This window comes from Benincasa hispida, chromosome 1, assembly GCF_027475165.1.
Source record: "Benincasa hispida cultivar pf3 chromosome 1, pf3_genome.v1.1, whole genome shotgun sequence".
NCBI classification, from domain to species: domain Eukaryota; kingdom Viridiplantae; phylum Streptophyta; class Magnoliopsida; order Cucurbitales; family Cucurbitaceae; genus Benincasa; species Benincasa hispida.
Window position 1 is genome coordinate 29,027,156 of NC_143478.1, and position 11,209 is coordinate 29,038,364.

The 11,209-nt window shown below is 43.6% G+C and overlaps 1 protein-coding gene and 1 pseudogene across 1 annotated transcript in view; both read left to right on the plus strand.

Annotated features, from left to right (window-relative positions):
• Positions 1-1,072: 1,072 nt before the first annotated feature.
• On the plus strand, positions 1,073-5,556 carry LOC150038365 (uncharacterized; annotated as a pseudogene).
• A 454-nt stretch (positions 5,557-6,010) lies between these two features.
• Positions 6,011-11,209, plus strand: part of LOC120069722 (putative serine/threonine-protein kinase At1g01540) — an 8,987-nt gene continuing 3,788 nt past the window's right edge. The window contains exons 1-2 of the mRNA XM_090312861.1: positions 6,011-6,341; positions 9,665-9,884. Coding sequence (XP_090168987.1) covers positions 6,011-6,341; positions 9,665-9,884 — 551 coding nt within the window. The remainder of the gene's footprint in view (positions 6,342-9,664; positions 9,885-11,209) is intronic.

Sequence of the window (11,209 nt, forward strand, 5' to 3'; positions counted from 1 at the left end):
CATGGCTGAAATGGAAAGGAAGATTAACTTCCTGATGAAAGCCATCGACGAGCGAGACCACGAGATCGCTGCCCTGAAGGAATAAATGCAGTCTCGAGAGGTTGCTCAATCAAGCCTAGCACCCACAATGAAAGCAATCGACAAGGGGAAGACCGTGCTACAAGAAAGCTAATCGTAACAGTCAGCCTCAATGGCCTCTTTGTCGATCCAACAACTACAAGACATGATCATGACCTCCATAAGAGCTCAATATGGAGGGCTGGCTCAAACCTCCTTCATGTATTCCAAGCCATACACTCAGAGGATCGACAACCTGAGAATGCCTACTGGATATCAGCCCCTAAACTTCCAACAATTCGACGGAAAGGGCAACCCAAAGCAACACATCACCCACTTCGTAGAAACATGTGAAAATGCAGGAACAAGAGGAGATCTACTAGTCAAACAATTCGTCAGAACCCTCAAAGGGAACGCTTTTGACTGGTACACAGACTTAGAGCCTGAGGTGATTGACAGCTGGGAGCAACTTGAAAGAGAATTCTTGAATCGCTTCTATAGCACCAGACGCACCGTTAGCATGATGGAGCCGACAAACTCCAAACAACGGAAAGGGAACCAGTCGTCGACTACATCAATCGATGGAGAGCTCTGAGTTTGGATTGCAAAGATCGACTCACCGAGTTGTCTGCTGTGGAAATGTGCACGCAGGGTATGCACTGGGAACTCCTCTATATTCTACAAAGGATTAAGCCCCGTACCTTTGAAGAATTAGCGACCCGAGCTCACGACATGGAGCTAAGTATCGCCAACAGAGGAACGAGGGACTTTCTGAACCACGAACCGAGGAAAGACAAGAAGAAGGTGAAGGGCGCCAAGAAAATTGTGAAGAGTGCCGAGAAAAATGTGAAAGGTGTCACGAAGGAATCAATGGTCATTAACACAACCCCATTGAAGTTCTCCTCAAAAGGGAAAGAAAAAAGATAGAGAAGACCAAGAAGGCAAGAGACGTCGCCCAACCCTGAAAGAAAGATAGGCGAAGGTTTATTCATTCCCTGACTCTGACGTAGCGGACATGCTTGAACAATTATTGGAGAACCACCTTATCCAACTGCCAGAATGTAGGCGACCGGAACAGGCCGGCAAGGTGGATGACCCCAATTACTGCAAGTATCACAGGGTCATCAGTCACCCGGTCGAAAAATGTTTCATACTGAAAGAATTGATCCTCAAATTGGCCCATGAAAGGAAAATAGAACTGGATCTAGACGAGGTGGTCCAAATAAATCACGCTGCAGTGACAGTAACTCTGAGCGTGGCGCCACCAACCATATCTTATGAAGAAAGGGAGAGCTCGGTCCAGTTTGGGACCTTCGAACCTATGGTAGTGCAGTTTCAGCAGGAGGTCCAAGCTACAGATCCTCAAAACGGAGGAGAGCGTGCTGACGATGACGATAACGAAGGCTGGATTCTTGTGGCACGCCGTAAGAAAGGAAGACTGAACTCTACCCAAAAAGAGCTACGCTCTCATAGAAGCTACAAGAGAGAGAGCAAGACACAAAAAAGGAAGGGTAGAAAAAAGGCTCAAAGGCCCAAGGCTGTCAACGGGGAAGACGAGGATGTTTCTCGTCCCATACGACAAATAACCTTAACAGATTTCTTCCCGAAGAACTTCTGCAATTGGGGTTCAGAGGATATACCAGAGAATGCCGCATGTTCTACTATCAGTATCAGGGAGGAGGAAGATACTATTCCAGGCCCATTAAGTTCTACGAGAGAACCAAAGGGTTCGTCACTATCTAACATAGACGACTTGCTTTCACTTCTACAAGAGGCTAAAACGACCCTGATTGAAGTACTGTTAGAATCCAACGCCTCTGGCGCACTGACCCCCACAACACATGCTTATGCCTCGTGTTGCACATCCATAGGCTTTTCAGACGAAGATCTGCTGTTGGGATCCAAATTGCATAATAGACCTCTGTACGTCTCTGGATACATTCGAGAAAAGAGAATGGGTCGAATCCTCATCGACAACGGATTTGTCATCAATATAATGCCTAAGACGATTATGAAACAGTTGGGCATACTCATGGAAGAACTATCAAACAACAAATTACTAATTCAGGGTTTCAATCAAGGCAGCCAAAGGGCGATAGGCATGATACGCTTGGAGCTTCTCATTGGCGATCTAAAGGTCGACGCGCTGTTTCATGTTATAGACTCAAAGACCACCTACAAACTACTATTAGGACGCCCCTGGATTCATGGGAATGGTGTGATTACATCGACACTGCATCAGTGTTTCAAGTTTTATCAGGACGGGACTAAGAAGGTCGAAGCAGATTCTAATCCGTTTTCTGAAGCCGAGTCTCACTTTGCAGATGCAAAATTTTACTTAAAGAGCGAGAATTTCGGTGAGACTATGTCAGCGGGGAATTTGCCGACGAAGAAAATGGATGGATCCCGATCGAAGTCGCTAGTAGACGCATGCAAGGTGCGAGCCTCCAGCCCAAAAGAGGACAGAATGTCCCTTGGGGTAAGAGAAACCCCTGTGGTGAGGGGCGGGAAAGCCTTAAAACATCTGATTCTGCGCTATGTCCCTTTATCGAGACGAAACAAGGGTGAGTCGCCTTTTGCGGAATGCTCAAAGGGTTTGCACGTCGGCGACATAGAAATTCTAAAGGAGAGTTTTGTCACACCCCTCACCCCGATAACGAGGCAGGAAGTCCACAAGTTGGAGGCAGAAGTGACAGGGTCAAACTTGCCCAAGAAGCGAATGGAAGACGGATTTGATCCCAAAGCTTACAAGCTGTTGGCGAAGGCGGGCTACGATTTCAACACTCACACTGAGTTCAAAAGTTTGAAGATTTACGAGCAACCCCGACTCTCTCCAACACAAAAGAAGCTCTTGCAAGAGGGACACACTATACCCACGTCGAGGGCGGGTCTCGGATATGAGCCGTTAGAGCCAGTCCACATAATCAGAAAAGCGAAGGGGAAAGTGGCCAACAGCAATCATATCACTGTGGAAGAAGTTGATGATACAGGAGAAAAGAAGGACAAAGATAAAAAAGCCTCGACCTTCGATCGTATCAGACCACCTGTCGCACGAGCCTCGGTCTTCGAAAGATTAAGCATAACAGAAGCAGAAAGGGGAAACCCACATACTATTCCCAGAGATACTCGATGCTTAGTCTTTTGAAGGTTAACTCTGCCAAATGAAGAAAATGAGATCATCTGTCAATCGCCGGTGGTGGTACGACCATCAGCCCTCAAAAGACTAGGTGCAGTTCCAAAGGAGAGTGAAAGAAAACCCCGCACTCCCATTTTCGATCGCTTGAAGCACGAAAGGGCCGAATGTCCCCTCGATCAATATGTCCCTAGCAAGACACAGGGGAAAGGAAGAGTCTGCACGAACACCTCGAAAAAATTACAGGAAAGAAGGGGCCAATACCTCGAGTGTCCATCTGGCGGTGAATCGACCTTAAAAACACTGAAGCGTTATCAGATCAGAAACCATCAGAAAAGGCAAGAAGTGATGGGGAAATCCATAGTACCATCCCCTCATGCATGAAGAGAAAGACCTTCGTTACCCTAAACACAAGCGAGGGCATGCTCAAAGTAAAGAGACGCGACATCGTTTTCACCAACCCTCAGAACGGAAATCTAGAGTGGGAGGAAGTCGAAACTTCGTGCCACCACATCATCGTCACCAAAGGACCCGAAGAAGGTATGATCGAAGAGGAAGTGGAGGATGTTTCGCAAGGGCTAGAGGACGGTGGTCAATCCATGGTGGACGAGCTAAAAGAAGTGAATCTGGGCACCGTAGAAGAGTCGCCTCCGACTTTCATCAGCGCGTTTCTCTCGGAAAAGGAAGAGAACGAATACATGAGTTTACTCACCGAATACAGGGATGTTTTCGCCTGGTCATACAAAAAGATGTTGGGACTAGATCCAAAAGTAGCAGTCCATCATCTCGCGATCAAACAGGGGTGTCGACCCATTAAGTAGGCTCAACGACGCTTTCAACCATAACTTATCCCCTAGATAGAGGTTAAGTTCAATAAACTAATTGAGGCCGGGTTCATTCGTGAAGTTAAATATCCAACATGGATAGCCAACATTGTCCCGGTTAGAAAAAAGAATGGACAGCTTCGTGTTTACGTAGACTTTCGCAACCTAAACACCGCCTGTCCTAAAGACGATTTCCCATTGCCCATCACAGAAATCATGGTCGATGCGACAATGGGACATGAGGCCCTATCCTTAATGGACGGATCTTCCAGATATAACCAGATACGGATGGCCTTTGAAGACGAAGAAATGACGGCATTTCGAACCCTAAAAGGAATATACTATTACAAGGTAATGCCCTTCGGGTTGAAGAACGCCCGCGCCACTTATCAACGTGCCATGCAGAAAGTGTTTGATGATATGTTGCACAAACATGTGGAGTGTTATGTGGATGACCTTGTGGTAAAAACCAAGCGACGATATGACCATTTGAAGGATCTAAGGACCATGTTCGATCGCCTACGAAAGTACCAGTTAAGGATGAACCCCCTCAAATGCGCGTTTGGCATAACTTCAGAAAAGTTTCTGGGTTTCGTTGTGAGACATCAAGGGATAGAGATAGACCAATCTAAGATTGATGCCATCCAGAAGATGCCAAGACTAAGATATCTACATGAGCTGAGAAGTCTGCAGGGACGTCTGGCCTACATCCGGATAATTATTTCTAACCTGACAGGGTGGTGTCAACCTTTTCAAAGACTGATGAGAAAGGGAGAGAAATTCGAATGGGATGAGGCCTGTCAGAATGCTTTCGATAACATAAAGCGATATCTGATCAGCCCTCCTGTCTTGGGAGCCCCAATAGCAGGTAAGCCGTTGATACTATACATCACAGCGCAAGAGAGGTCACTGGGGGCACTGTTAGCACAAGAAAGACAAAAAGGAAAAGAATGCGCTCTTTATTACTTGAGTAGAACCCTGAATGGAGCCGAGACCAATTATTCCTCTATAGAGAAGACATGCCTTGCATTCTTCTTCGCCATAGATAAGTTGAGGCACTACATGCAGGCCTTCACAGTCCATTTAATCGCGAAGGCCGACCCCATCAAATACGTCCTGTCTAGGCCGGTCCTCTCGGGACGTTTAGCCAAATGGGCAATCATGCTTCAACAGTACGACATTGTTTATGTACCACAAAGGGCGGTTAAAGGGCAGGCATTGGCCGATTTCTTGGCAGATCACCCAGTTCCATCGGATTGGGAGTTAAGTGAAGACTTGCCTGATGACGAAGTTCTCTTCATAGAGACCTCAAGACCGTGGGTCATGTTCTTTGACAGTGCGGCACGAAAAAGTGGCGCGGGGGCAGGTATTGTCCTCATTTCGCCAGAAAAGCACATGTTGCTTTATAGCTTCGCACTTGCCGAGTCATGTTCAAACAACGTCGCCGAATACCAAGCTTTGATAATTGGCCTCCAAATGGCCTTAGAAATTGGAGTAGCTTGTATAGAAATCTTCGGTGACTCAAAGTTGATAAGTCGATAGCAGGGCACTCCTACATCCTCACAGCCACTGACTACTTCTCAAGATGGGCTGAGGCTGTCGCGCTAAAGGAAGCTAAGAAAGAAAACGTGGTGGATTTTATCCGCATTCATATCATTTATCAGTACAGTATTCCCCATCGGATCGTAACAGATAACGAAAGACAATTCTCCAATAGTTTAATGGACAGTTGTGTGAAAAATTCAAACTAAAGCAGTATAAGTCATCCATATATAACGCCACCGCAAATGGGTTGGCTGAGGCATTTAACAAGACATTGTGCAACCTGCTGAAGAAAATTGTCTCCAAGTCGAAGAGAGATTGGCAGAAGAATATCGGTGAAGCGTTGTGGGCTTATCGCACCACTCACCGTACCCCTACATGAGTCACCCCATACTCTCTCATTTATGGGGTAGAAGTTGTCCTTCCTTTAGAAAGAGAAATTCCATCGCTGAGAATGGCAGTGCAAGAAGGGCTGACTACGGAAGACAACGCCAAACTGCGACTCCAAGAGTTGGAAGCATTGGATGAAAAACGGTTAAAAGCTCAGCAAGCACTAGAATGTTACCAGGCACGAATGTCTAAGGCTTTCAATAAACATGTACAGCCTCAGTCCTTTCAAGTAGGTGATCTAGTGCTCGCCGTAAGGAGACCCATTATCACAACGAGACATACGGGGAATAAGTTCATACCTAAATGGGATGGATCCTACATCATCAATAAGGTCTACACGAACGGCGCGTATAAGATAATTGATAAGAACGGGCTAAGGATTGGCCCAATCAATGGCAAGTTTCTCAAAAAGTTTTACGCATAAAAAAAAAAAACAAACCTTTGTATGAACTACGTTACAACTTGATCCCTTTCATTATAAAGGGTACGTAGGCAACTTAAAGAAATTTAAGTTCAGTCGCGCATAAAAAGAAAAAAAAAATCTCTTCGAACTACATTATGACTTGATCCCTATCATTAAGAAGGGTATGTAGGCAGCTTGAAAGAAACTTCAAGTTCAGTCCAGTTAAAAAAAAAAAAAAAACTTGAACTACGTCATGATTCGATCCCTTTCTTTAAAGGTACGAAGGAAACTTAAAGAAATTTAAGTTTAGTCTATCAAAAAAGGTACCACAACCACCTAAGTATAATACTACAAGATTGATGTTGATCATCCCCGTCAAAGAATGACACTTCAGATTGAAGATGTTCATCTCTATTGGGGGCAACACAATGGGTTGAAGATGTTCATCCCTCGTAAGGAGCCAACACAGTAAATAAAAGGCACACACGTGGAATGAACTTCGCTTCCTCTTTAAAAGTAAACTTATAGCTTCTCCATCTTCAAGTTTAAGGGCTCCATCGATGCTTCATCTTCATGTTCAAAGTCACAAAGTCAAGCCTACTGCCAAAGCTTCATGCTTCGTCAAACTCAAGTACGAAGGTCTCGTCGATGCTTCTCCATATTTAAGTTCAAAGGCTTCATCGATGCTTCTCCATCTTTAAGTTCAAAGGCTTCATTGATGCCTCTCCTTCTTTAAGTTCAAGATTGGCATGCATGGCCCCACTTCAATCTTCAAGTTAAAGGTCGGTATGTATGACTCCGCTTCATCTTCAAGTTCAAGGTCGGTGTGCATGGCTCGGCTCCATCTTCAATGACTCGGCCTACAAAATCATGACTCAGCTTCGCTTCATCTCCAAACTAATGACGCAGCTTCACTTCATCTTCAAAGTCGTGGCATGGCTTCGTTTCATCTCCAAGTCGTGGTGTGGCTTCGTTGCATCTCCAAACTGATGACGCGACTTCGCTCCATCTTCAAAGTCGTGGTGCGGTTTCATTTCCTCACCAAAATATTGGTACAACTTCACCTCTTCTCCAAAATTTGTGCAGCTTCACTTCCTCTCCAAAAATGTGGGTGTGGTTCCACCTCATATACGAGATCAAGTTTGGTTTGTCTAGCTCTACCTCATATGCAAGGATGGCTCTAGTCCATCCGGCTCCACCTCATATGCGAGGACAACTCCGGTCTGTCTGGCTTCGCCTTGTACGCGAGATTGACTATAGCCACCTGACTCCGTTCAAAATCTTGATGGCACATTCTTCTCATCTTCAAGGTTTGACGGCATATCCTCCTCATCTTCAAATACTCAATGGCGTATTTCCCTTATCTTCAAATTTTGATCAAGAAGTAACATAACAAGGCAAACCTTTCGAGGATCCTCCCTAGGGTAATCGAATGGGAGAGTTGTATGCCTTTGTAGGGCCCCTTCCCATGACGATCAGGATACACGAGCGACGCTACAAGGTAGACCTTTCCGAGATCCTCCCTAGGGTGATCGAATGGGAGAGTTGTAAGCCTTTGCGGGGCTTCTCCCATGACGATCAGGATGTACGAACGGTGCTACAAAGTAGACCTTTTCAGGATCCATCTAGGGTGAGCGAATGGGAGAGTTGTAAGCCTTTGCGGGGCCCATTCCCATGACGATCAGGATACACGAGCGACATTACAAGGTAGACCTTTTTGAGATCCTCCCTAGGGTGATCGAATGGAAGAGTTGTAAGCCTTTGCAGGGCCCCTCCCATGACGATCAGGATACACGAGCGGCGCTACAAGGTAGACCTTTCTGAGATCCTCCCTAGGGTGATCGAATGGGAGAGTTGTAAGCCTTTGCGGGGCCCCTCCCATGACGATCAGGATGTACGAACGGTGCTACAAAGTAGAATTTTTCGAGATCCACCTAGGGTGATCGAATGGGAGAGTTGTAAGCCTTTGCGGGGCCCTTCCCATGACGATCAGGATACACGAGCGCACCAAAGACGGGTCGATGAGATTAAAAAAAAAAAACTTGTTTTGTTGTGCTCCTTTGGTTGCACCCTAACTCCTACACAAAAAATTAGTAGGGGGGCAAGTTAGTAAAAAATAAATAAATAATTAAAAATAAGAGCAAAACTAAGATAAAGAAAAAAGAAAAAAGAAACTTCTGGAAAAAGAAAAAAAAAAAAGAAGAAAAAAAATGTGAAAAATTTAAGAAATAAAATATATATATATATATATATATATATATATAATATATATATGAAAACAAAAAGGAAGGGAAGCCCTAATTCCCCATCTTTCCTTCTTCCTCCCTTCTCCTCACTTACAGCTTCCTACTGCAATTCAAGGCTGATTTGCAATCCGAGTCCGATTGACAAAGGATGTAAAGAACGTAAGATCGAAAAAGAATCACAATTCAAACTGCAAAGGACGTAAGAACGAAGGAGATCACACTACAAGATAAAAAAGAGCATGCGTCCTACCAGTATTTATATAGCTAAGTTCGATGGGATTTTTTTCTACTAATCAGTTGAAATCTGATAAAATCACGGGTTACTCGAACTAAATACTATTTATTTTGTTGTGGAACTCCGATTTTTACTGAAATTAGTTAAGAGTCAACAAAAAAGATCATGCTCGATTGGAGGCTGCCTGAATTAGGGGTCACGGTGGAGTTTTGAATCCCCAGATTCAACGGTGAGGAGTTTTGAGCTCAAAACTTGAGAGAATCTGGCATAAGCCAACAGTATGGAGAAGGAAATCTTGCTAAGGCTGGTATCGCTAGCCACAAAGCAGACGACTACCTGAGATTAAAAAAAAGAGGAATAATAATAATAATAATAATAATAATAATAATAATAATAAGGGAGAATCTTGCTCGAAATCCTCTCGCTGGTGTCGCTCTCTCCCAAAATCTCGCTTGAAATGCTCTTGCTGATCTCGCTCTTTCCCACGATCTCGCTCTTTCAATGTCGCTCTCTCCCAAAATCTCGCTCTCTCCTAAAATCTCGCTCTCTCCCACGATCTCGCTCTCTCCAGTGTCGTTATCTCCCACAATCTCGTTCTCTCCAGTGTCGCTCTCTCCTACAATCTCGTTCTCTCCAGTGTTGCTCTCTCCTAAAATCTCGCTCTCTCCACTCTCTCTCTCTCTCACTTTCTCGCTCAAAATCTCGCTCTCTCCAACAAACTTCACGTGGTAATTGCAAGCACTGCAAACAGAAGATTATGAAAGGAGAGGAACTTATGAACTTAGTCACCGCCTTGGTGCTTTCAGAGACAACATGTTTGGCCAATTCTTGAAGATATCGTTGATGAAGCTGTTCATGATACCCATGGCCTTACTGGAAATACCAATGTCTGGATAAACTTGTTTCAGCACCTTGAAGATGTAGATCCTACGTTTCTACACTCTTCTTCGTCCTCTTCTTCTTCTTGTCTCCGGCAGCAGAGTATCATTCCTTCTTCGGCTGTTAAACGAATCGAATTCGATTCTCAAATTACGTTCCTGGTGAAGTTGGTAGGGTATCACCATGAAGTTGGTAGGGTATCACTGGTGAGGCTTGGTATCGCTGGTAATGGCCTGATCTCGCTGGTAATGGTTTGGTATCACTGGTAATGGCCTGATCTCGCTGATAATGGCTTGATATCGCTGGTAATGGCCTGATTTCGCTATTAATGGCTTGGTATCTTTGGTAATGGCTTGATCTCGCTAGTAATGGTTTGGTATCGCTGGTAATGGCCTGATCTCACTACTAATGGCTTGGTATCGCTGGTAATGGCCTGATCTCACTGGTAATGATTTGGTATCACTAGTAATGGCCTGATATTGCTGGTAATGGTCTGATCTCGTTAGTAAGGCTGTCTTCCAATACTTTGGCTCTCTAAAATCTCTTCCATTTAAGTTCAAATTCATATTCCATTCAAATTGAAATTAAAATCAACTGTTATTCCAAATCTCAGTCTAAAGCCTCTAATCCAAATTTTTTCAAGCCAGACAAATCGAGTGAGATAAATGTCAAATACGTCCCAAATTAAAATTTGGCCATATCCCAAATTTTATCAATATTTGAATGGTTAACCTTGATATTGAGTTATGAATAAAATGCCGAGTCAAAATTTGGCAATATTCCAAATTTTATCTCAAATTTAAATCAACCTTAGTTTCTATACTCATTTCCAAGTAAAATTGAGCATATCCCAAATTTCTATCTCAAACCAAAATTGATCAAGATTCAATTTCACCCCAAATTCTATTCCCAATTCAAATTAAAATAAATTAAATTTGCAATAAAGTGGAACATAAATCCCACTTTAGTTGAAATTAAAGTTTACTTAGCGAAAGTGTGTCAAACGAACAAGATTTCAAATCAAAATTTTGAGCTAAATTCTCATATTTTGATCATAATGATGCACCAAATTAAAGGAGTAAAAAATCATACTTTGATCTCAAATTACATTTTTTTTTTCGAGATTCATCCACCTATATACGTGCATAAATCTCGAAAAGGGGCATTTGTGGAATGAAAAATTTTGGACCAATCACAAGTCACCACGTCGTTTGCTAAATTAACGACTAATTTCTAAATCATTGACTTTGGGTCCAATTAGAAGTTAACACATGTCCTAAATTGAATGGAAGACAAGTTTCGATGATGTCATGCGGATGAATCAGATGAGATTAAATTGATCCAATTTGATATTACTATTTGAGCTTAAAGTCCAAACTACAAAAAAATTGAATTGGACCCAAATTCCAGATCAGTCCAAAACCAACTAATTGGGCCCAAGGGTCAGGCCCATGGACCAACCAAGCCCACGAAGCCCACCTGAGAACTTTATAAATAGAG